The 27,584-nt window shown below is 38.1% G+C and overlaps 1 protein-coding gene across 1 annotated transcript in view; it reads left to right on the top strand.

Moving 5' to 3' along the window:
* The first annotated feature begins 6,333 nt into the window (after positions 1-6,333).
* The window catches only part of CHIC1 (cysteine rich hydrophobic domain 1), a 153,582-nt gene continuing 132,331 nt past the window's right edge, over positions 6,334-27,584 (top strand). Inside the window, exons 1-2 of the mRNA XM_036439505.2 lie at positions 6,334-6,894; positions 21,276-21,330. Of these exons, the coding sequence (XP_036295398.1) occupies positions 6,608-6,894; positions 21,276-21,330 (342 nt within the window). The 5' untranslated portion in view covers positions 6,334-6,607. The remainder of the gene's footprint in view (positions 6,895-21,275; positions 21,331-27,584) is intronic.

The raw sequence follows: 27,584 nt of genomic DNA, 5'->3' as shown, positions 1-27,584 counted from the left end.
GGTTTATATGTAAAAGTAATAGATGATTATAGGAACAGAGGCGATGATTCCTTCAAACCAGTGGTTGGCAAACTTATTAGTAAAAAAAGACAAATATCAACAGTACAATGATTGAAATTTCTCTTGAGAGCCAAAAACCAACTTCTGTGCATGGGCCACAATGTTTCAATTGCATTGTACGTGCGTGCCCACACATGGTATTTTGTGGAAGGGCCACACTCAAGGGGCCAAAGAGCTGCATGTGGCTTGCAAGCCACAGTTTGCCGACTACTGCTTCAAACAAATCAATCTCCAAAGAAGTAAAATATGATCAAATGCTCTGCTTTTTCTGAGATTAGGGAAAACTAAGACAAAAGAAAAGTATCATGTGGTTTACACAGATCATCAAAGGTTGGAGATGGAGAAGGAATTCCACTGTAATAGATATATTACTATACAGAGAAAATCAGAGTTGGCAGTCAACCTGGGCCTTTCTGAAAAAGTTACACCAGAAGTACATCCAACATGTCTCATATAGTTATTATATTTCAATGGGTTGAGAATTTAGGAAAGTCTGTAAACAAGAGTGGAAGCAGCACAAAAGACAAAGGCCTTCTCTAAGCTCTACTAAAGCCACATTTGTTCTATTTGACCTCTTAGTCTCATTGGTTAGTGGGTTTATTTATAACTGAATGTGGTGGGCATTTTGCAGTTGTGGAAACAAAGAATGAGGACATAGGAGGTGGAAAAAAATTAAAACTCTCATAGAGTCCTAGACAGTTTGCTCAGTGGTTAGAGCATATGCCCATGGACTGTAGGATCTCAGGTTTCATCCTGGTTCATGGCACATACCTTGATAGCAGGCTCCATTCTGAGCCCCTGTCAGGTGTGTGTGGGAGGCAACCAATGAATGTGTCCCTCGTAAATCTTTGTTTCTCTATGTCTCTCCCCTCCCAGTCTCTCTAAATCAATGAAAAAATATCCTCACATGAAGATTATAACAACAGCAGAAACCGGTTTGGCTCAGTGGTAGAGTGTCGGTCTGCGGACTGAAAGGTCCCAGGTTCAATTCCGGTCAAGGGCATGTACCTTGGTTGCGGGCACATCCCCGGTGGGGGGTTTGCAAGAGGCAGCTGGTCAATGTTTCTCTCTCATAGACATTTCTAGCTCTCTATCTCTCTCTCTCTTCCTCTCTGTGAAAAATCAATAAAATATATTTTTTAAAAAGATTAATAACAACAAAAAACTCCTATGGAATTGATGAGTCAAGTCAAAACCTTGATCTGGTTCCCCAAATAGTCACAAACAATGTGAGAAGTAGAGATTTGGGTCTTAGAAGATGGCAGCGTTCAGGTTGAAGGTGAGGGAGAGGTGTGAGTGAGTGAGGGGATGAAAGGAGAGAGAGTGTGTGTGTGTATGTGTGTGTGTGTGTGTGTGTGTGTGTGTGTGTGTGTGTGTGTGGTGTGTAACTAAGGGACAGTTTAACCCAACAGGAGAAGCAGAAACTGGCAGATCAGGCTCTCTTGGGCAGGGAGAAACTACCACCGCTTCGGGCATTCCTGGGACTGCGGGACTCTGGCATGGGCATGGATTCCATGCCATCTTGAAGAGGAGAATGGCCTCTTCTAGGAACTCATCAACACCACCACCCAGACAGGCCTTGGACCTTGCCTGTGACCTGACAGCCACTCCAGCCAAAATCCTTCTGCCTCACCTGCAGACCCACAGATCCTGGGACCTCCACCTTCAAGGGTCCATGCTCCTGAAGCAGTAAGTGCAACTTCCCCCTCCCCAGTGGCTTAACTCCTGACACCACAGTCCTGCAACTGCAGCACCATAGTCACACTTTTCAAGCGCACAGGCTGCCTGAGCACACCTCTCCACAGGCCGCTAGTGGGTGCTGCCGCAGGGCACTCTTACCTAAACAATGGCCTATTGCCCCAGCAGTATAAATTCTGGATCCCCCTTCCTACATATCTTCCCACAGCCACCTCAATCACTCTGATTCAGTGCCAATGCTCCTCTGGGCGCCTGAGCTCACTGCCACTTGGCTCGCACAAACCCAACCAAGGGCATAAGGCCCTCGGCAGTAGAAATACGAACTTCCCCCACTCCTAGCTGCCTTCCCAGAGACACCTCAGTCACATGGCTTCAGTTCAAGGGCCTGAGTGCATTGCCCTGGCAATCGGCCCTGGGGTACCCCTGGGAGTCACCACTGGGCGCATGCAAATTCAACCAAGGGCACAACAGCAAAAACTGAGTCTACCCAATTCACAGCTGCTGACCTCCAGACACCACAGTCATGTTTTTTTCAGAGCACAGGCCTCCTGAGCCCACCACCCCAAAGGTGGCTCTTGGGTGCCTCTCTGAGCCCTTGCAGACTGTGCATCCAAACAATGATGCACAGTCCCAGCAATAGAAATTCGATTTCCTGTGTTCTGGCTGCCTGCCCATAGACACCTGGGTCATGTGGCTTCAACACAAGGGCCACGCTGAGTGTCCAAGCAAACGGCTACCAGGTGCCTCATTGAGCCATCGCTGGGCATGCACAAATCCAACAAAGGGCATAAGGTCTCGGCAGCAAAAATTGAGTCTTTGCACCCATAGCTGCTAACCTCAGGACACCGTAGTCACGCATTTTCAGTGTGCAGGCCTCCTAAGCCTCACCACCCCAACAGATGGCTCCTAGTTGCCTCTGTAAGCCACCACTGGGCATGTACAATTTCAACCAAGGGCACAAGACAGCAAAAATTGGGACATCCCCCTCCCTGGCTGCTGACCTCTGGACACCACAGTTGTGCCTTTCCAGCACACAGACTTACTGAGCCTGCTGCCCCATAGGCAGCTTCTGGGTGCCTCCTTGAGCCCCAGCTCAGCATGCTCATATCCAAACAAGGGTGCATGGCCCTGGCAGTAGAAATTTGCACTTCCACCTTCCTGGCTGCCTACCAATGGACATCAGACAACATGTTGTGTGGTTTCAACACACAGGCCCCCTGAGGACACTGCCCCAGCAGGCGACTCCTGGGTGCCTCTGTGAGCTGCCACTAAGCGCACTTGTATCCAACCAAGGACTCAAGGCCTCACAGCAGAAACTCAGATTTCCCACCCCTCAGCTGCTGACCTCCAGTCACTGCAGTTGCACCAATCCAATGTGCAAGCCTCCTGAGCCCAATGCCCTGGAGGGCAGCCCCCAGGTGCTTCTCAGAACTGCCACAAGGCACAACCCCAGTTGCTGGCATCCCGTCCCCGCAGTAGTGCTGCTCCAGCACAAGGGACTCCTGAGTCCACTGCCCCAGCAAACGGGTCCTGGGTGCATCTGTAAGCAGCCATTGGGCATGCATATCCAACCAAGGGAGCACATCCACCAAAGCAGAAACCAGCACGTTTCCCTCCATGGAGTTGGAGGAACTCCACAATTGCTACAATCCAGTATGTGGGCCTCACAATATCACATCCCCGAGCAGAAGGCTCCTGTCCTCCTCTGTGTACTGCCACTGGGCATATGCCTCTCCAACCAGGGGAGCACAGTTCCTGAGTAGGATCCACAACATCCATATCCTAGCTGCCTACCTCTGGACAGCTTGATGAATTACTGAGAACTTGCCTCCTTTAAAAGGGTCACATTATTTCAGCCACAGACCCTGAGATTTCCACATCCCCAGCCACAGGATCCTGAACTCCCTCGTGATTCAGAGAGGGAAATCACTTTGGCCAGAGTCCCACTGCCTCAACCAGAGACTATGAGACACCCACCCCCCAAAGTCCACCCTTTATACTCTTTTCCCATTCTTTCCTTCAAGTATCTTCTCCTAGCATAATCCTGAATGGTGAAAAGAGAAACTACTGTTGAAATAGTAATCAGCAAAATACATCACTCTAGACATTAACTTAGTGGGCCTTTATGGATGATGTTTTAAAATTTTTAGTACCACTTACAGCTTCTTTTGATTTTTGAAAGAAAAGAACTGTTGCAGAATAATTTTATTTAAAGTCTAAAGATGCCAGTCCCATAAACAAAATACAACGTATTATTTATTAATACCTAAGAAAGGCAACTATATCATGTATGTCTTATCAGAAGGTATTATAAAATATTTTAAGGTTCCAACTTTAATGATAATTTCTGGTTAGTAAATTCTCTATACTACAAAAAAGTATTTTTTTCTTTCTTTTTTTTTTTTTTTCTTTTCCTTAATGATAGTGCTACAATAATTTCTTTTTAGTTATTTTTTTTTTTCCTGGAAGGTAAACCAGCAGCTTTTTAATTGAATTTATTGGGGTAACATTGGTTAATAAACTGTTATAACTTGAATATTTAAAAATATTTTTATTGATTTTTAGAGAGGTGGGAAGGGGGGGGAGAGAGAGAGAGAGAGAGAGAGAGAGAGAGAGAGAGAGAGAGAGAGAGAGAGAGAGAAATATTGATGTGAGAGAGAAATCAATTGGCTGTCTCCTGCACATGCCCTGACATGGGCTTGAACTGACAACCTGGGTATGTTCCCTAAATAGGAATAGAACTGTACACTTTCGGTGTACAGGACAACAGCCCACCTAATCACACCAGCTGGGCTTACAACTTAGTTTTAAAGCTCTTAAATAATCAAGCTTTTGAGTACAGCACAACTTTTTTTTCATTGTGTTATTAATAACACAAACTCCTCAATAATGATAATGGTTTGATCAATGCCTCTTATACAACTAATTTCTTTCACCTTCATACATCTTAAATGCTTTGTTTATACTACTATACTGCGTGGCTATATCTGTTTCTCCAGTCTAATTGGGATGCAACTGTAGTGCAGCAGAAAGAGCAGTAAAGTTATTATCAAATGCTTGTATTAAAGTATTTATTTTATAACTTAGCAGATGTGTGCCTTTAGTGTCTTAATGATCCCTGAATTATGATATGGATGTATGAAATAGTTTGGGACGTGGGTTGGAAACTCAAAATATGTGATTTCTACATCATTTTAGTGGCTGTGGAGATAGAATATTTGAAATTAAAAAATGCTGGACAAAAGGTCACCATAGACCTTAAAAAATTACTTAAACTTCCTGAGACTCTATTGTGCTATCTGTAAAATACATACAATGATGCTTACCTCACAGGATTGTTTAAGGATTGATTGAAATATTGTATGTGAAAGAGTATAGCTCAGTCTCTGGAAAATGGATGATGTTAATTAATGTTTCCTTAGGTTGGAAGGCTCCCCCGTACACAGACACACACTCCCCTCCACCATCACCCAAAAAAAATCTCCAAAATTCAAATAGCTTTCAAGAAGCAGCCCAGCCAAAACCGGTTTGGCTCAGTGGTTGAGTGTCAGTCTGCGGATTGAAAGATCCGGGGTTCAATTCCAGTCAAGGGCATGTACCTTGGTTGCGGGCACATCCCCAGTAGGGGGTGTGCAAGAGGCAGATGATGGATGATTCTCTCTCATTGACGTTTCTAGCTCTCTATCTCTCTCCCTTCCTCTCTGTAAAAAATCAATAAAATATATTAAATAGAAGAAGAAGAAGAAGAAGAAGAAGCAGCAGCAGCAGCCGCCGCCGCCCAAAAGACACTACTCTACCAAGACTATTCAAACAACTTTAGTAATTTGATTAATAGTACTAGGCTTTGGAATCAGAAGAGATCCACAAGTTTAAAGTAAGAATTGCCATTAATTAGTAACTCCATAACCTTGAAAAACTTACGTGTTCTCTCTGCATCTAGATTTTCCCTCTGTAAAATGATATAATCATGATACATATTTCATAAGGTTATGAAGTATTAAATGAGATATGTAAATTTGAGTTCCTAGCTTAGAAAGTCCTCTATGAATATTACACAGTATGAATAGTAGTAATAGAAAGTTCTCTTTTCAGTAAAATGTGAATAAAAATACCTCTAGAGTAGGGGTGTCGAACTCAATCAGGGAAGGGGCCAAAATCTAAAATCCAGCCTAAATCGCGGGCCAAATGGTTTACTGAACAGTCATAAACTGTCATTGTGATGGAAACGCAGCGGAGTGCAGTGATGACAGCGCGGTGCGGGCCACATTGCCAGGCCTGGCGGGACGGATTTGGCCCGCGGGCCTTGTGTTTGACACATGTGCTCTAGAGTGTGGCAAAGTTCTTATGCTAAATTATTTTAAACTGTAATGCTGAACAAACGTAAAATGGTTTGTACCTTGAGATATTTGGGGCAAAGCTAGAACCCCACTTTTACAGAATATACTTTTTTATACTGTAGTGGGGGTGGGAGTGGGTAATAATACTCATTATTAATTAGTAGAAAGTAAAACTAGAAGACACTAGTAAGCCCTCCGGATACAAGCAGCAGAAGACCAAAGAACAGTTTTAAGATCAGCACTGGAAGACCGGACCTCCATAATTCCCAGGCGTTCACCACAGACGCCCCTCTTTGCTTAGAGCTGCGCAAGCGTACAGTGATTTGCTCTTTTCGCCATCGTGCCCCCGCCTCCAAACCCCATCCTGTCTACCATAATACGCAGGCGCATCTCCTCAAACCCGTTCCCTTCCATACACTTCTCTCTCTTCATTGCGTTCCCCCTGAACTTCCAGCATCTCAGCAAGTTCAAACTCTTCTGCCTGAGGGTGGCGGCGAACGAGAGGTCACGTGATGAGCATCTTGCTGCCCAACATGGCGGAATTCGACACCATCTCGGAACTTGAGGAGGAGGAGGAAGAAGCAGCCACGTCCTCGTCCTCGTCGTCGCCGTCGTCGTCATCGTCGGTATCGGGGCTCGAGGATGACGAGGAAGATGAGGAGGAGGAAGAAGAGGAGGAGGAAGAGGAGAAAGAGCAAGAGGAGGAGTCGCCGCCACCGCCTCGGGTAGTGAGCGAGGAGCACCTGCGGAGATATGCCCCCGACCCTGTACTGGTGCGGGGCGCCGGCCACATCACCGTGTAAGCGAGAGGGGGTTATGGGTTTTTTTAAGGCTGAGATTTGGCGACAGACAAATGAGGTGATCAAGGGGCCAGTGCAGTAGGGGGTGGGGGGTTTACTGAAGCATACATTTAGGAAATGACACCTGAGGTAAATGGAGAAATCTGAGAGGGAAGTGTATTAGGAAGTCAGAATGCAAATGTGATGCACCAAAGCCATGTAAATAGTGAGCGCAGGACAGGGGGATGAGGAGTTTAGGAGCCAGAAGGTGAGTGCCCTTGCTTCTCTGTGTATGCTGGCAAGTGAAAATACTCTTTCAACTGCAGGATGTATCAGATTATTTGCTGCTAAGATTGGTGTCTGGTGGAATAAGTGACTGCTGTGACATCTGACAAGACTTTGTTTCTTCAAAACAGAAATATGATATAACATTCCCACCCACCTACATAATCATCCAGCCATTCTTCCTATCCAATCCTTAAATGAATAAATACAGTTATCCTTTCCATGTCCTGATCACGATCACTCTCACTATCCCTAAATATCATACAATTAGAGGTTCAGGTTGAAAGACAGCTATGAAAGAGGTTCAGGTTGAAAGGCAGCTATAAAAGTAGAAAGAGTAATGGATTGAAAGTGATGGCTCTTGGTTGTTAGTCCCAGCTTTGCTTCTTTCTAACCCTGTGACCTTGGTCAGGTTACTTACCATTTCTATGTTTTTATTTCTCTCTCTGTAAAATGAGGGTTTTTGGATAGATGGTTTCTAAAACCTTTCAGCTCTGAGATAATTTAAGATACATACTTTCAAGAGATTTTGTATGCCAAAATGTTAAATATGCAAACATTAATATATATATGAAAATTGGTGCCCCAGAAGCTGAGGATGATATTGTGAAAACTTATGCAGAATGACTGTTGTTTTTTAAGACAAAAATGAAATTTTGGGTAATATTTGAGAAAATAAAAAGGGGAACCTCATAACATAATAACTGCAAAGCAAAAAGAAATGTTAATGGTTCTCTGGGCTTTGAAGACTGCATTCTCATTTTTATGTGCTTGGGTTGTAAATACTTGAAAGTTTGAGTACTGTGTCATGTTCATCCTCTTAACTACGCTATCTTATACTGCATTTTCAAATAGAGCTATTATTTTTTTACTATCAAGTCATGCTGCCTCTAATTTTAATAATTGCTCCCCCTACCCCTTTTGATTTTCAACTGAGTTTGTATTATCTGAAATCATATGTTATAATACACATATTATACCACCTCCCTCCATCATGTTAGTTTTGTTAAATCCTCACTCAAGGATATGTTTTACTGTTTTGAAAGACAGACAGACTGACAGACACCGATTGGTTGCCTCTTCCACAGGCCTTAACTAAGACAGAACCTGAAACCCAGGCCTGTGCCAGACCGAGAATCAAACAATCAAACATACAGCCCTTCAGTGCACAGGATGACACTCCAACCAACTGGCCAGAGCCCATCACCTTAGCTTTTGATTTTAACATGTTGGGTTTATTTTTTGTAATATATTTTTGTACTCTTTGCATGAAATATATTAAGAAAGACTTTTAAAGATTTTAAATTTTCAAATGTATTAAGAAAGATCATTTACAGGATGAGTTTGGGGATATTTTAACACCTGCTCCTTGGTTAGGCAATTCTAATAGTTTTTCTTGGTCCAAGAATGTTATCAATAGATTACAATGACCAATGCCAGCTTTCTGCACTGTTTTACTTTCATCCCTTTTATCACTAGGGAAACTTTTTTTTAACCCCAACTAATTATGGTGCAAAAGGTTACTTTCATGTAGATTATTTAACATGAGTGAACAGAAAAAGGGTTTTTATTCCAGGCTATATTATATATTCCAGAACTCCTCACCCTATTATAATATTTTCTAAAGTTCAGAGAACAGACAGGGAGCAAAACAAAACAAAACAAAACAACAACAAAACAGAATTTAAGTTTCCTGAAACTCATTTGTGGTTCCATTCACACAATCATGGTGAAGTACTTACCAACCTATTTGTCATTAAAAACAAAGCACTGACACTTGTCATGTGCAGGTCCTTGTGATAGGTATAATATTCCTCCCAGTTTAAAGACTCTGGAATTAGGAGTGTGAAATAGTGGTGTTTGTAGCAACTGTTGCTATTAATTGAAACCAAAACCTGAAAAACAGAAAACCAGTATTTAATTGCTAACTAATGCATATAGTTTGGAAAATTATTTTGTATTGTACATATTCTCTCAACATTTGACATCAAATGTCTGAGATTTGATAAAAGATTAAATGCTTAGGAGAACTGAGACTCTGGTCTGTCAATGGTAGAAAAACTTTTTTTAGTAGGTAAAGTAAGATCCTTAGGAAATAGTTAATTTAATTCTGAGACATCTTTATCAGGTTCTGTTTAAAAAATTTTTTTCTGGCTTAGGAGTGTTAGAGTTACCTACCTGAATAAAATATTTCTTATTCTGTCTCACCTCTTCTTTTTTCCATCCTCTGTGCAGTCATCTGTTCTATAGAGGACTTAGTTGTTTTTATTTTTTTCAAAATTTAAATTTTGAGAACCATTACTTCAATCTCAGTATACTTCAAACCCAGCATTTCCCCTCCCCACATTGGCTGTGAATTCCAATTGCCCCTTCTGACCCTGATACCACCATTCTAATTTCCTGGGGTAATATTTCAAATCCTTAAGTCATTTTACCTCTTCATTCTCTTTGAATGTCCATCTAGCCCAAAATTATGTCATTGTGCATTTTGATATGTCTATTATATTTTTTTAATGTTATCTATTTCTACTGGCATTGCTTTATTTTGGGTTGCCATCATCTTCTACTTGAATTATTGGCACAGACGGCCACCTCTCCCCACTCTAATCTATCCTGCATGGATTAGAGTGGGGAGAGGTGGCCGTCTGTGCCAATAATTCAAGTAGGAGATGATGGCAACCCAAAATAAAGCAATGCCAATAGAGATTTGATAAAAGATTAAATATTTAGGAGAACGTCTTGTGCCAAACTAATTTTCTTAAAACACAGTTTAATTATGTCACTTTTTTTCCCCTGCGGAAAAAAAAATCAAAAAAAAAACCTGCATTGGATCTTAATTAGATCTGAATTCCTGTGCTCTCTCCCTCCAACCTCTGAGGTCAGGGAGTCTCTCTATTTGTACCTTCTCTAGCCCTCTCTCAGATCATGCTCCATCAGGCAGCTCCTGTCTTTCTAATACTCCTCTGCTTCTCTATTGACTCAGCTTGTAAATATATTGAGAATAATTCTTTAAACACAAAATAAAACCAAAGCCTTCCTAGACCTATATTTCCTCTTTATCTACTGTCTAGTCTCTCTTCCTTCCTTTTCCAAATTTCTTAAGTGCTGCTACATTCTCCATATCTATTTTCTCTTCACCTCTCTGTAATCTGGATTCTGCTACCATGACCACAGATGAACTGACTTTAAGATCACCATCACCCTCTTGTTGCTAAATTAGTGGGCATTTTATTCCCTTTCTGTTCCTCATGGCCGCATATGATAATTATAATGACTCCCTTTCTTGGGCTTCTACTCTGGGAGTCACAAACACATAGGCCTTCAGAGACAAGACAGGTCACAGACAATGATGCAGCATGAGTTAGTGATGGGGCCTTACTTGAACTGGAAAGTATATATTTTCCTAAAGGTATTTAAATCCTGACTTAAAAAAAAATTTTTTCCATCCACAAACCTCCCCCCCAAAAAAAAAATTCATTGGCCACTTCACTCTCATTGTTCTCCTTGTATTTTTGTGGCTAAATATTAACTGTCTCATTCGTGGGCTTCTCTTTCTCTCTTGCCCCTTGAATACCAGTACTACCCAGGGTTTTGCTCTCAGCCTACTATTTTTCTCATTCCTTGCTCCCTAGATGATCTCATCTTGACTCTTCATGGTTTCAATTACCTGATGTCTCCCAAATATGTATCTCTGTACCAAGACTCTGCTCAGACTCTTACTTGGTTTTCCTCACCTTATGACCCATCGTTATCTTAAATTCAACATACCTAATACAGAACTCATTCCACCCATACACATCCTCACACCCCTATCCTAGCCCCTCAAAAAATCTCATCTATTTTTGTATTCTCCATCTCAGTTCATTGTACCTCTACTGATTTTGTTATTCATCCTTGGTTCCTCTTTCCCACTCACAATTTTCACAACTAAGCAATCAGCAAGTATTAACAATATATGACCCAGACTTTTATTATTTTTCTCCCCTACCACCACTTCCCTGATCCAGGCTTTATTCATCACACTAACTAGTTGTCTTGCCTTCATCTTTGTCACCTTCACATCCATCCCAACCTGTTGCTAGATTAAGACACCACTTTCCTGCTTAAGACTATTATGGTGTTTACCTACAGGATAGAATCTAAACTCCATAATGTGACTATAGAACTGGACCCTACCTATTTATCAGCCTCATCTCCCAACATTTCCCCTTACTGATTATATGTTCCTGTTAATAGCATTCTGTTTCTTCTCTCTTTGTCTCTAAGAAGGGGCCTTCATCTGATATTCTCACTTTAGCTCTCCATATGTCACCAACTCCTGCAAGTCTTCTCTACCTCCACTACATTATAAACTGCAGTGGCAGAAACAATTTTTGGTTCCACCTTGAATCCTCAGTGTGTGCCCTAGAATAGACACTCAATAAAAGTGAGTTGAATGAATTTTTGTTCACTTCAATAGCACCCAATATTAGTTCACTTTAGTAATAGCATAGTGCATACTATATTATAGGCCCTCAACAAATACTAGTTAGTTGAATCATGCTATGGAGAGTACTTGTGATTCTGAGCATAAGTATATATGTATACAATAATATCATCAGGATGGGAGTATGGAATGGCTTTACCTCTGAAAGCTTTATTAAGCAAGCCCATGTGTCAGAATACCCATCTACTTGTATCTTCCTAATATATTGACATTTAGTTCTTCAACAAGATATTCATCTTTTAACGTGATTAATTATATTTTCTTAAGAAGTAGAATAACTTAAACATACTAATTGTAACTCCAATTCTGAGGTGATGATCATAAATTGATATTTGGGAATCTTTTTCAACATTTCCAAAAAGATATGGCTAAATTAGCTCTCACTGATTTGAAGTTCTAGAAACAGAAATACTGGAGTGTTTCTTGAAAGCATTAAGTGTTCCAGAAATACTCTACATCTGAGTGGTATACTTTAGTATCTATTACTTTTCTTCTTGATATTTTTAGAGTATCTATTTGAATCCAATATATTAAAATACAAGGAAAATTCTATCTCATGAGATTTTCTTTCCTATTTGTAAACATTACCACATTCTTTATATTACTTTATATATGTAAATATTTACTGTTGATAGTATCCCTGTATAGAGGTTAGTAGAGATGATAGGTCACCAATTCTCAGGTATTTGTAAAATTGTCTAATTAAAATTAATCTAAAAGAGCTGAAGTTATTACATATAGAATTGAAACAGGCCAAATTTGTCACACAGTGCATTTCTGCAAAAATTATAGAGTACTGCAAATATTAGTAATTCTCAAATCAGGAATGGAATGCTTTTTCTGTTAACAGATTTCTTTGAGATATTACAATGATGCATTGTTAATTTGTGATTATATAAGGTAAATATTTTATAAAATTTTAGGCTTTAAGAATATGGAAGCTATGGTAACACTTGCCATTTTACAGTGTGGCAAGACATGATTGTTTCTATCTGAAAGAATAAAGAAATTTAACTATTTTTAAAAATTTTTTGAATATGTGGCATAAATTTTACTTTTCCTTGGTATAGTAAATAAAGTTCAGTGCACATGCTCTAGAGTCAGCATTACTATAAGTGCATAGTTTTCTAGTTAAATCATGCTTCTTTATTTTTTTAATTTATTGATTACGGTATTACATATGTGTCCTTATTCCCCCATTATCCTCCCTACCCCCCTCATGCCCTCAACCTCCTGTTGTCTGTATCCATTGGTTAGGCTTATATGGATGCATACAAGTCCTTTGGTTGAACTTAGGAGTGCATATATCCTTTCTGGTTGGAGTTTCTAATTTCATGGGATATACTCCTAGAACTGGGGTCCAATGGGAGTTCCAATTTTAATTTTTTGAGGAAACTCCATACTGTTCTCCACAGTGGCTGCACCAGTCTGCATTCCCACCAACAGTGCACAAGGGTCCCTTTTTCTCTGCATCCTCACTAACACTTGTCATTTATTGATTTGGTGATGATAGCCATTCTGACAGGTGTGAGATGGTACCTCAGTTTTGATTTGCATCTCTCAAATGATTAGTGACTTTGAGCATGTTTTCATATGTATCTTGTCCTTCCTTCTGTCTTCTTTCCAAAAGTATCAATTTAGCTCCATTGCCATTTTTTGATTGGGTTGTTTATGTTCCTTTTGTTAAGTTGTATGAGTTCCCTGTAAATGTTGTAGATTAAGCCCTTATCGGTGATAACATTGGCAAATATGTTCTCCCATGCAGTGGGATTTCTTTTTGTTTTGTTGATGGTTTTTTTTGCTCCTCAGAAGCTTTTTATTTTGATGTAGTCCCATGTGTTTATTTTGTCTTTAGTTTCCATTGCACTAGGAGCAGTATCAGTGAAGAAATTACTTTGGCATATACCTGAGATTTTGATGCCCATGGATTTCTCTAGTATTTTTGTGTTTTCCCGTCTTATGTTTAAATCCTTTATCCATTTTGAGTTTATTTTTGTGTATGATGTAAGTTGTTGTGTAATTTCACTTTTTTGTATGTATCTGTCCAATTTTCCTAATACCATTTATTGAAAAGACTGTCTTGACTCCATTGCATGTTCATGCCACCTTTGTTGGATATTAATTGAGCATAGTGGCTTGGGTCGATTTCTGGATTCTCTATTCTATTCCATTGGTATATATGTCTGTTCTTGTGCCAGTACCAGGCTGTTTTGAGAACAGTGGTTCTTTATACAACTTGATATCTGGTATTGAGAACCCACCTACTTTGTTCTTTCTCAGGATTTCTGTGGCTATTCGGGGTCTTTTTTTTTTTATTCCAGATGAATTTTTGGAAAGTTTGTTCTAGTTCTGTGAAATATGCATTGATATTTTAATGGGGATTGCATTAACTCTATAGATTGCTTTGGGCAGTATGGACATTTTAAGGATGTTGATTCTACCAATCCCTGAACATAGTATGTTCTTCAATATGTTTATGTCTTCTTCTATCTCTTTTTTCAGTGTCTTGTAGTTTTCTGCATATAGGTCTTTTACCTCAGTTAAGTTTATTCCTAGGTATCTTAAATTTTTTGGTGTGATAGTAAATGAGATTGCTTTTTTAGTCTCTGTTTCTGTAAGTTCATTATTGGTGTATAGAAATGTCATAGATTTCTTGGCATTTATTTTGTTGTTGTTTTTTTGTTTGTTTTTGTGTTGTTGTTTTTTTAATATATTTTATTGATTTTTTAAAGAGAGGAAGGGAGAAGGATAGAGAGCTAGAAACGTCGATGAGAGAGAAACATCGACCAGCTGCCTCTTGCACACCTCCTACCGGGGATGTGCCCGCAACCAATGTACATGCCCTTGACCGGAATCGAACCTGGGACCTTTCAGTCCGCAGGCCGACGCTGTACCACTGAGCCAAACCGGTTTCGGCTTGGTATTTATTTTGTATCCCACTACATTTCAGAATTCATTTATTCAGCCTAATAATTTTCCAATGGAGTCTTTAAGGTTTTTTATGTACAGTATCATGTCATCTGCGAATAAGGACAGTTTTAATTCTCCTTTTCCATTTCTGGATGCATTTTTCTTCTTCTTGTCTGATCACAATGGCTAGTACTTCCAGTACTATGTTGAACAAGAGTGGTGAAAGTGGGCATTCCTGTCTTGTTCCTGTTCTTAGGGGAAATGTGTTTCGTTTTTGCCCATTGAGTATGAGGTTTGCTGTGGTTTGTCATATATGGCTTTTATTATGTTGATGTATGATCCTTCTATTCCTACCTTGTAGAGAGTTTTTATCAGGAAAAGGTGTTGGATTTTGTCAAATGCTTTTTCTGCATTAATTGATATGACTATGTGGTTTTTATCTCTCAATTTGTTTATGTGATGTATCACTTTTATTGATTTGTGGATATTGTACCATCTGTGCATCCATGGGATAAATCCTACTTGGTCATGGTGTATGATCTTTCGGATGTACTGCTAGATCCGATTTGCTAGAATTTTGTTGAGGATTTGGACATCTATATTCATGAGGGATATTGGCCTGTAATTCTCTTTCATTGTGTTGTCTTTATCTGGTTTTGGTATTAGGATGATGCTGGCTTCAGAGAAGGAGCTTGGAAGTGTTCCTTCCTCCTGAATTTTTTTGGAATAGTCTGAGGAGGATAGGTTTTAGTTCTTCCTTGAATGTTTGGTAAAACTCTCCTGTGAAGCCATCTGGCCTCAGCTTTTGTTTGCTGGAAGCTTTTTGAAGACTGCTTCAATTTTTTGCATAGTTATTGGCCTATTGAGATTTTTTAAATCTTCCTGATTGAGTTTTAGAAGGTTGTATTTTTCTAGGAATATGTCCATTTCCTCCATGTTGTCTAGTTTGTTAGAATAGAGTTCTTCATAGTATTTTTTAACAATCCTTTGTATTTCTATGGGGTCTGTTGTTATTTTGCCTCTATCATTTCTAATTTTGTTTATCGATAGTTGGGTTTTCTGTCTTTGCTTCTTGGTCAGCCTGGCTAGAGGTTCATAAATCTTGTTTATCCTTTCAAAGAACTTGCTCTTGGTTTCATTGATTTTTTTTTTTTTGTATTGTGTGTGGGTTTTTTTCTCTATGTCATTTATTTCTACTCTGATCTCTATTATCTCCTTCCTTCTACTCATTTTGGGCTCTTGTTGTCTTTCTAATTCTTTGAGTTGTAGAATTAAATGACTTATTAACATTTTTTCTTGTTTTTTTGAAATAGACTTGTAGTGCTATAAACTTCCCTCTCAGGACTGCTTTCATTGTGTACCATAGATTTTGGATTGTTGTATTTTTATTGTCTTTAGTTTTCAGGATGTTTTTAATTTCTTCTTTGGTCTTTTTTATAACCCAGTCACTGTTTAATAGCATGCTATTCAGCTTCCAAATATTTGAATTTTTGGGCTGTTTTTATTGTAGTTTATTTCTAATGTTATGCCATTGTGATCTAAGAAAATGCTTGATAGGATTTCAATCTTTTTTAATTTGGGGATACTTTGCTTGTGTCCCAATATGTGTTCTATTTTTTAAAATGTCCCATGTGCACTTGAGATGAATGTATATTCCGTGGCTTTCTGGTGAAATGTTCTGAAGATGTCAATTAAGTCCATCTGTAAATCATGTTTCTTGTTAGCAGAATTTTACCACACTTTGATTTGTTTTTTTTAAACAACCTGAGCATATGAACTTCAATTTGTGAAAGGTTTCAAAGGCTGAGGTGTAGCCATTTTCAAAAAGATTATAAATAGCTAGGGATATGGGGAAGGAGAGAAGAGGGAAGAGCATCTAAGAGGACCCATTCTTCTTTGCCTTACTCTAAAGAATGGTCCAAGAAATTAAAATTTGAGCCCAGCCACCATGGCTTGGTGGTTGAACATTGACTGACCTATGAACCATGAGGTCATGGTTCAATTCTTGATCAGTGAACAAGCCCAGGTTGTGGACTCGATCTTCAGTGTGGGTGTGCAGGAGGCAGCTGATCAATGATTCTCTCTCGTCATTGATATTTCTATCTCTTTCTCCCTCTCTCTTCCTCTCCGAAATTAATAAAAATATATATTTTAAAAATTTGAAGCATTGAAGACATTTGACAAACAAAATGCAGTCATTAGGAACCACCAACTGGGTCCATCCTCCTCAGACACATAGTAGGCTCTATAGTTAATGACAGCATGAGCAGTTCCTAAGTACCTATTTGTCTAATGCTAAAGAACCCTATCACTGATCATTAATGGATAGATGAAATTCCCTAACTTCTATGGACTCACAGTTTTTAATCGTTTGTTTATGAAACAGCTGAGATTTGTATTCAGCAGCAGCCATTTCAACATTTTTTAAAATATATTTTATTGATTTCTTTACAGAGAGGAAGGGAGAGAGATAGAGAGCTAGAAACGTTGATGAGAGAGAAACATCGACCAGCTGCCTCTTGCACACCCTGTACTGGGGATGTGCCCACAACCAACGTACATGCCCCTAACCGGAATCGAACCTGGGACCTTTCAGTCCGCAGACCGACTCTCTACCACTGAGCCAAACTGGTTTCGGCCATTTCAACATTTTTTAATAGCTGCTAAATGAAATGTTGTGCTTAAGGTTATTTCAGTTAAGTAGTCTTTTTTAGTGCTTAGTCTCTAATAGAGAAAGTTAAGGAAGAAATCTCTAGTAGGCAAGAACAGAACTGCTACTATATTTAGCTAAAATTATGAATGTATATTGGGCCTAGTTTGCCTATATTTATACCATTTTGAAGTAGATATATGTAGGCCATAAAACTGTGTCTTATGAAGCAAAATGCTGCTTTCCTTACTATTTCTGATATACTTTTTATATTTTAGAAAAATGAATTCCTTTCTATATTAGAATAGAAACATAGCAATTTGAATATAGCAAGTATTTCTTGAGAATTTGAGCACTGAGCCAAGCACTGTGAAGAATATAGAAAAACAAAGTACAGGCCTTGCTTTAAAAAGCTAACAGGACCCCTAGCCGGTTTTGCCAGTGGATAGAGCATCGGTCCACGGACTAAAGAGTACCAAGTTCAATTCCCATCAAGGGCACATACCTCAGTTGCATGCTCAATCCCTGGCCCCAGTTGGGGCCTGTGCAGGAGGCAACCAGTTGAGATGTCTCTCTCACATTGATGTTTCTCTCCCTTCTTTCTATCCACTCTCTCTAAAAATCAATAGAAAAATACCCTCTGGTGAGGATTAACAACAAAAAAGCTAATATAAAAATGCCTTTAAGATATTTATAAGAAATAAAAAGAAATTAATTAACTATTGAATTGTATAGTACACATAAGTGACTTTGAATGTTCAGAAAAAGGGGAAATCCATAAAAACTTGAGCATTCAAGGCATTGACACTTGACTTGAGCTTTGAAATCTGAATAGGATTTAAACTAGGGAGAAGAAGCAAGAAGAACCACATGAGCAAAGACAAGAGCCAACATAGCAGTGGCACTGGAAATGGAGGAATCATTATGAGAATGATTTCAAAGGAACAATAAAGGACTTAAAGCCACCTGAATAAAAGTAACATGCAAATAAACAAATTTGAAGGAACGTGTAAAACCTATACCAAAGTCTAGGTTAAAGAGAGTCAATGTGCCATTGATAGAGATGAGGAATTTGAAAAGGGCAGCTAGTTTCCAATAAAAGATAACATTTAATTTTAGACTTGTGGTATTATTATTTTGCAGAAAGATATCCAAATGGAAACTTTCAGAGTTCAATTAGAGATGAGGGATTGGAGCATGTTGGAAAATATAAAACTAGCAATAAAGATTTGATGGTTATCAGCATAGAAATAATTGTCAAAGCTATTAAATACAGATAAATTAGTATACTTTTCTTAGAAAGAAGAGCAGATGATTAAAAGCTAAATTTTGCTGAAAAGCAGGAGTGGTAGAAGAAAGTGAAAGAATGGAAGAGTGTTAGGAAGGGTGTGTTTAACAATGTCACAAGTTGCAAAGTCAAAGGAGAAAATTCTGAGAAAAGGACACTGAATTTGGCAATAAAGAAGACAAGATGAATTTGGAAACTGAAAAGGAAAGTTCATTTGTCTTGTGATAAATGAAAAGAGAGAATAACAAAACTAAGAATTTTTTAAATAATAGAAATGATCCACACATTTTGGGGGTTACATATTTCTATATCCTCTACATACTTATCTAGTAAAAGAATGGCAGCTAGAAAAAAATTAAAATGGCAGCCATCTAATTGAGGTAGGAACATGTTATTGACATTGCCGCTAAAAGGCATTTAGGTCAATAATAAAGATTTTTTAAACAATAAAAGGCATTTAGACAAGATATCGAAATTGAGAGATCTACTTTAAAATATATTATGTCTACTTTTTAAAATGAAACCTATATATATTCCACAATATGAATTTACTCTTTGTGGAATAAAAAGTTAAATTATATTTTTACTAGTGATAAAGTCAATATTTATTTATTTTTATTTATTTTATTTATTGATTGATTAAGGTATTACATATGTGTCCTTATTCTCTCATTACCCCCATCTCCCATTCATGCCCCCACCCCTCTGTTGTCTGTGTCCATTGATTAGGCTTCTATACATGTGTATAAGTTCTTTGGTTGCTCTCTCCCCCTTACCCCCACCATCCCTTACCTTCCCTGAGGTTTGACGTTCTGGTTGATGGTTCTCTGTCTCTGGATCTATTTTTGTTCATCAGTTTATGTTGTTCATTATATTCCATACATGAGTGAGATCATGTGATAGTTATATTTCTCTGCTTAGCTTTTTCACTTAGTATAATGATTTCTGAGTTAGTAGATAATTGCAAATATATATTTAATATTATAATGTCAGTTTCTCAAACATCATCTGAAAGTTGCCATAAAAACTCATGTACAGAGAGTACTATCTTGTTTTCAAGTTTGGCTATGGTCCAATATCTATGTATAGATTTTGAGAATATTATGTTCTCATTATATGTTGTACTGACACCTGGAAAAGTAATGAAGTATTTTTTTAAAAAATTTAAATTCTGTTTTCACTTGCTAATTAATTTTCTCAACTGCTTTAAAATACAGAATTTGTTGTTATAAAATACATTTTAAACATACAGGTATAACATATTTATGCACAGAAATGTGCCTTGCTACTATATGTTAAGTAGAGTCCTTGTGTTTAAGACTGGCTTGTGGTCTTGAAAATAAGCTATTACCATAATAACATGAGGAGAATATAATATTCTCACATAGAGTTTTAATAGGACATTGGATTCTTAACATCTTTAAAGTGACCCTAAGACCAAGGTGCCATAAATCAGTTAAATAAAAAAGTATAGTAGGTTATTATTTTTAAAAAACTTTTATTAAACATCTATGAAATAACATTATGCTACTAAACATAATGAAAGATAGCAATATAAACAAACAGTCGTTTCTCTTTTCCAGGAGCCAAAAAATATAAAGATTGGCATTTGAATTTTGGCTCACCCCTTAGTATTTATATAACTTTGGGCAAGTCATTTAATTAATTACTTTTTGGAAAAAAAGATTTCTGAATGTCAACTTTCTTATCCGTAAAGTCTTGAAGAGTTGTAAAGTCTGAAATAGTGTTTATTTACCTAGCACAGTATCTAGCTCATGGTAAGTCCATAGTTATCGATAACTTTCTATTATTGCCTACTTCATAAAAGGTTCTCTATAAATGTTAGTATTGTTTCCTTTTTGCTTACAACCCATCAATCACTAACAAAAAAATGTGGCCACTATGATATATCACTTACATGCAGGAAGTGATCTTTGTTATGACTTCTGAAATCAACAAGTAGGTAAACCAAGGTTTATAAAATTCATTTTGACTTCCTAATACAGATTTCAGTGAGCTACTTGAAGAGAGTCAAGAGCTTTCAGGGCTGGGATCTGTTTTCTTAAAAGGGTTAAACATATACATAAAAGCCATTCATAAGGATCAACCTTTGAGTTTCTGAATAGTAACTGATTATAAGTTGTCAAAGTCTATGGTTCCAAAGGTTTTCTTAGTGTTTATTAGGAAAATTTTCATATATATAATACACAAAAGTAAAAAGGATAGTAAAAGCCACTCTCCCATACATCCGTCAGCCAATCCCAATAGCTATCAACTAAAATGTTTTTTTGTGTGTGTATTTTTTTAAATATATTTTTATTGATTTCAGAGATGATGGGAGAGGGAAAGACAGAAGCATCAATGATATGAGAGAATCAGCAATCTGCTGCCTCCTGCAACCCCCCTACTGGGGATCGGGCATGCAACCGAGGCATGTGCCCTGTCTGGGAATCAAACTGTGACCTCCCAGTTCATAGGTGGATGCTCAACCACTGAGCCACGCCAGCTGGGCTAAAATGAGTTTTAACAGAACCATTCGAGTAAAAAATTATATTTTCACCTCTTTCTCAGTGTTTCTCTAAATCATTATTTTTAATTCCATATCATGGATCTAGTTAGTTTTTTATTAATAGTCAAATATTTATTTTCTATAAATATAAAATTATTTTTAAGACATGTTTTAAAATCACAACATCAAAAGAAAAATGCATGGCTTTTTTTTTAATGCGAGAGAGTTAAATATGCTGGGTAGAATATATTTTGTTCTGTCTTTGTTTTTAAGGTTTGGCTTGAGCAACAAGTTTGATACTGAATTCCCCTCAGTTCTAACAGGGAAGGTAAGTGAGAGCTTGCTTTTAACATTTCAATTCTAAAAACATTGTTTTATGATGTATTTAGTGTTATGAAAAAGTTTGACTCAATTGTAATGAAATCTATTAAAAGGCCAGGGTACTTGTAGGCTCTGTCATTAGTGATCAAAGGCTATGGCTAGGACCAGTTATTTTGTTCATTGTCCGTTAATGCCAGCCATCATTTACTTATTTGTTCATTTTTTTTTCAGTTTTGCTGTTTTTCTCAGCCCTGGTAGCTATAACTGTTTTCATTTAGGTCAGTAATTTCTCATGTGTTTTTTGTTTTGTTTTGTTTGTTTGTTTGTTTTTGTTGTGGGTGGCAGGGATGATACTGGGTGTTAGTCTGGTGGGGTCAGAACTGACCTGGGTTCAACAACCTTGGTACTTGAGTTCTGGCTAGGAAAGAATTCAGAGCCAAGATTCAAACTGTCAGTGAACATTTATTTAGTAAATCATGGAGGTAGAAAAAGTAATTCCTAGAATTACTGGGAGTAAGGAACAAGTTATAGAGGTAAAACAAGGGCCCTTGGATCTTGGGAATAAGGAAGGAAATGACAACATGTGTGGTGGGGAAGCTGAGGAAAAGGGAGGGAGAAGGTAAAGGGAAAAGTGCTGGTGTACTTTTGGGAGGGAGAGAAGGAAGAAAGAAGAGCATGCTGGGTCCTCCATCCTAAGGATTTTAAGGGTGAAGATTTGGAGGGAGGTCCTAAGGGAAGATCTTAATAGAATATTCAGCATCTTTCCAGGTGTGTCCTTTCAGGGACTAAGTCTCCACTAATTGATTGGTCGATGCCAGGGCAGGGGGTCATTATCTAATGCAGCTTGTCCTGAGGTCAGCCATGGGGCCACTGGTCTGGTTTTGTTGCTTTTCTGGGCCTGGAGCTGAAATACAACTGGGGTCTAAATGTTATCTCTAGGGAGGAAAGGTCAGGGAGTCCAAACCACTTGACCAGTGATATGCTAGGGAAGGAAAAATCATCCTGGGGGCGAGGTTCCACACCACAGTTGTCGTTTGCTAGGCATCTGGGGCTTTCTACCCTGATGACTTGTACCTAGCCCATCGTCCTTGCTCTGCACATGTCTATCTAATTGCCTACCACACTTTCAGGCACTTCTTTTTATTTACAAGTGGTTTTTTTTTTCAATGCAAATCAATTCTATAACATGAGAAGTTACTATGAATCAAAGCATAAATACACAAACAATATATAATCGAAATTAGATGTACAGCATTTAGGTATAAAACAAAGGGGGATGTTTATTCACACATGGCAGCTTGAGATCTTTGTGTATGGTGTTCCTAAGTAGGTTTCCAAAGATGGAAAAAAATTACTATGGTTATCAACACTAGTGTGGCAATATTAGATACTGGAACATCTAAGTATCAGTGTGTGACCATGCAAAATAAGACTTTAGAGAATGTCTATTTTCAAAAGAGTTTCTGTGCATTGAGTTAATTGTGAAAATATTTACTTTCCAGAATCAAGCTTACATTAGGCTTAAGATCATGTTCTAACTATATAAAAATATTGACCAATAAAAGAAATGTTCCAAATGTGGCTATTCTGATTCATATGGTTTTTTTGTTTTGTTTTGTTTTGTTTTAAAGTATGTACAGAAAGAATATAAATGTGTGGGTTTTTTTAATTTAATTTAACTAAGCTTCCAGTCTTTTTTTTTTTAATGGACTTTATTGGGGTGACATTGGTTAATAAAATTATATAGGTTTCAGGGGTATCATTCTATAATACATCATCTGTATATTATAGTGTGTGGTCACCAACCCAAGTCTTCTATTATATTACCATTTATCCCCCTTTTACCCTCTTCTACCTTCCCTTCCCCCCCTTCCCCTCTGGTAATCACCATACTGTTATCTGTGTATATGAGCGGTTTTTTCCTTTCCTTAATCCCTTCACTTTTTTCACCCATCCCCTATGATTTCATTTATATATGAAATCTGGTGAACAAAACAAACTAACAAACAAAATAGAAACATATTCATAGCTACAGAGAACAGACTAACAGCTGTCAGAGGGGAAGAGGGTTGGCAATTGAGTGAAAAAAAACTTCCAATCTTCACCTCCCAAATATATCTTATTTATAGTTTGGTTCCTTCACATATTTGCCTTTCTAATCTTCAAAACAAATCATCTCTTAAATTGTAAAAGGTATTAAATACATGCAGAAATAAAAAGAATTTTGAAATTGGTTGAGGTTCATGTACTTTAACTCTTTGGAATTAGTTTAGCAAAATGAATCTGATATTCTTGTTGAATAGGGGAGTGATAAGTATGTAAGCAAAATTTACTCATTATAGTTGGGTTTGGAGTAGATTCCAATACATCATTGATGGATTCTGGAATAAGGTAGGAAAGGAGGGGGAAAAACTATAAATATTGGTACATATCAATTACTACATAAAAAGTCAAATGCAATGTCAAATCAAAGACTTCAGTTCCCAAGAGAATATTAAGTGATAAGTTAACAATATAAAACTTTATCTAGGGTTACATGGACATTAAATTAGTACTGTGAAACAATACATTGAGGATTTACAGGAACACCTGGAAGTTCCTTCTAATGAACATATAAATAGAACCATGGAAGCTTTTTGCATTACCCATTTTATGGCCTTATAGCTTTAAATGAACCAATTGAAAACTGACTGTGTTACAAATCTAATTCCTTATGTCTAGATAAAATAAAATCTATACATTTTCAAAATAGAACTTGATGTGTCGGTACTTAAGCCACATTTAAGGAAATCATCTCTGAACTAATTTTGGATGTGTTTTTTCATCTTGTCCATGAAACTTTTACAGATTTAATATCAACATTCATCATCTAGTCAGACCCTACACATGTTCTTTAAACCAAATATGGGATCCTCAACATTTTCTATGTAATAAATAAAATTAGGTGTGAAATTAGCAGATTCAATGAAGACCTGTTTTTTCCCCTGTCCCACTGTATGTCTAGATGCTATTTGGATTGGGTTTGGAAGATGGAGAAGTATACATTTCTTGGCCTGAGTCTTTTAACAGTAGAGGTGTAGAGATAGAACTAGATTGCTAAGAGGCTGGCTATTGACTGCAAAACACTACCACTTGCCTTAGCGGTGGTACTCAATGGATTTGGAGTAGTCAAGGTTTTGTTGGAAGGATTACTGGAAGGTGATAAAGCAATTTTTTTATTTGAATAAATCTGTGCGGGTAGGAGCAACACCAGAAGCAGCAGCCCCAGTTGGGGCCTGGCTACATCACTTTGCCCACATCCTCTCTATCAGTGTGTGGCTGCATCTCACTTTGGATATGGAGTGAGTAGGGAACCCATGGCTCCAGGCAGGAGAAGGCTAGGTCAAATTTCCAATGTTTTGGGGTGAACAAAGTTACCAGTTTTCAACATTGTAGTACTCTTTTTTAAACTATCTTGTGATCTGATTTTGTTATATATCAAAAGCATCCAATTTTTTGTTATTTTTGTACCATTTAGATAGTTTGAATTTCTAAAATTAGATTCTGCAATAACTTATATTTCTGTTCCCTGGTTCCTCTATATTCAGTAGTTTCTCCCAATGGAGATACATTAATCAGAGACTTCCTTACAGCAGTAATGCTAACTTCTCAGCCCAAAGAGTAAGTCTCTAAGGCAAAATGTTATTTACACATTTTTGTTACTTAAGAAATGTAAATGAAGAAAGAGGAAAGCTGTTATATTACAAAACACTTAATAATTTCCAAATGGTTAAGAACTGAGTGATTGGGAGCCAAATGTTGATTTAGGGTTAAAAATAAGTTAACTTTTAACTTTTTGTACTTAGAAGCATGTAATTTAATATCATTTTGTTTAATTTACTATTAGAATAATGCTATTTCTCAGTGTAGATTTTGGTAATACTTTAAAATCATTTCATTCTCAAAAGTGTTTTAATATGTTATTTTAGTGTTAATTTTTCTCATATTGTAATTGAGAAAAGCAAGGTTAAATTACTGTGGATAGTGTGTATAATAAAGGGGAGAAATAAGCATATTAATAATTATAAGAAGTAATTCTAGAAAGATACACATGCAACTAATACAAATGGTAACTTTTATGGGAGAATAAGAATAAAATGAATGCCGAAACCGGTTTGGCTCAGTGGATAGAGCATCGGCCTGCCGACTGAAAGGTCCCTGGTTCGATTCCAGTCAAGGGCATGTACCTTGGTTGCGGGCACATCCCCAGTAGGGGGTGTGCAAGAGGCAACTGATCGATGATTCTCTCTCATTGATATTTCTAACTCTCTACCCCTCTCTCTTCTTCTCTGTAAAAAATCAATAAAATATATATATTTTTAAATAAATGATTATTTAAAAAAAAGAATGAAATGAATGGAAGCACGGGTAAAGATGAGACTATTTTCTAAATATCATTTATTATTGAAAAATAAATAATATCAATTAAAAGTGGAAGCAGATTAAGTGCAAGCTCACAGACATGCTCTCAGGGCCAATTTGTGATCACATCTAAAACAAACAAACAAACAAACAAAACAAAAAGCCCACCCTGAATAATCAACTGAAGAATAGCTGGAGACAACCCTGATAACCAAGGATAGAAAGTGGAGACCACATAGAGACTGGTAGGAAGGGTGGAGGCGTGAAAGGGCTGGCCAGGCTTCCACAGACAGTAACTGAAATTCTGGAGAGATATCTCAGCTGTGGGGGTTGCCACTTGGAACTCTGAGGTCTAATCCCCAAGCTGCCCCCCACCTCCAGCAGAGAGCACCAGAACCGAAAAAGGTGTCTACATAAAATCTGGCTGTGAAAATCAGCAGGGTTGCTGTTTGCCAGGGAGAGTTAGCTGGAAGTGCAAGCACCCTCTTAAAGGGTTAATGCACAACACTCACCTTGGGCTCTGGCAGAGGGAGGGCAAAGTGACCTAGAATTGTATAAACATAAGCCAGGGCTGGGAGATCTGGATTTAGAGCTTGAAAGGCAGACACCCCAGTTTCCTGTGCTGAGTCATTCCCTCAGGTTACAGAGGGCATCTATCTCAGGCAAAGTTTTGCTATTATGCAGTTTTAGCCTGGGAGGAAGACAGTTGACCACACTATTGGAAAAAAATCCCTTGCTCCACCCTGTGAAATTTCTGAGGCAGATTAAGAGATTGAGAATAACAATTAGCCTCCAGGCAGAAGCAATTGCCCCAAACTGTTGAAAAATCTCTCACCTAACCAGTGGACAACTGATTGAGGCTATTCCAGATGGAATCCAATCAGTCTGTAGCCAGAGGCGGGTCACTCAGGACTTTGAGCCTTTGCTTGATCTAATTAGCCAGAAACAGCAGTTTGGGTCCCCACCACAGAAACCTTCCTGGACTGCTCAGGGATGCAATGGGACACCAAGTGCCTGCAGCTGACACCTTTAGGATCAGTTTTATGGGGGAAGAGAGTGCAGTTCATGTTAATCAAGGTATGAGACACAAGACAGATCCTGACCACTGGACTACTAGAGGACCTGAAACCTCAAGCATGTCACCCAGGGCCAGAAAAAGAAAAGGACTCACATGAGCTGCATTAGAGAAGCTCCCAGGAGGCACAGGATAGACACACCAAGGGAATTAATTCAATATTAGCACAAAATCCAGTGAGTCCCCAAAATAGCAGACCCAAAGCACTTGTATAACAGCTGACATGACCACATTAATATTGAATCTCACTGGCAGCAAGTCAGAGGGGAGATCCTATAAATGGGACATCAATAATTATAATAGCAGAGTACAAACAATGCACACAGAGGACATTCCTAGAGCATCCAGTTCAGCTGGACAAAGATACAACACCACTGGATCCCTCAAGACACTTTTCTACATAAGGCCATCCCGCAAAGATTGGGAGGCATAACAATTCTACTTAATACATAGAAAGAAATACAAAAAGACAGTTAAAATGGGGAATCAAAGAAACAACACTCAAAGGAGAAAAAAAGAAGGAATTTCCAGAAAAAGAACTAAATGAGATGGAGACAAGGAACCTAACAGAAATAGAGTTCAAAGCAATAGTTACATAAATGTTTAAGGAACTTAGTGTAAATTATGGCAGCTTGAAAAGGGAAATCAAACCCATGAACAAGAGTCAGACAGAAATGAAGAATGATATATCTGACACCAAAGAACACACTATAAGGGATAAAAAGTAGACTGGATAAGCAGAGGATCAAATCAACAATTGGGAAGTCAAGGTAGAAATAAATACC

The sequence above is a fragment of the Pipistrellus kuhlii genome, unplaced genomic scaffold, assembly GCF_014108245.1.
Source record: "Pipistrellus kuhlii isolate mPipKuh1 unplaced genomic scaffold, mPipKuh1.p scaffold_m20_p_16, whole genome shotgun sequence".
NCBI lineage: Eukaryota > Metazoa > Chordata > Mammalia > Chiroptera > Vespertilionidae > Pipistrellus > Pipistrellus kuhlii.
Note: the sequence above shows the minus strand (reverse complement) of the source record. Positions and strands in the feature narration are given on the sequence as shown.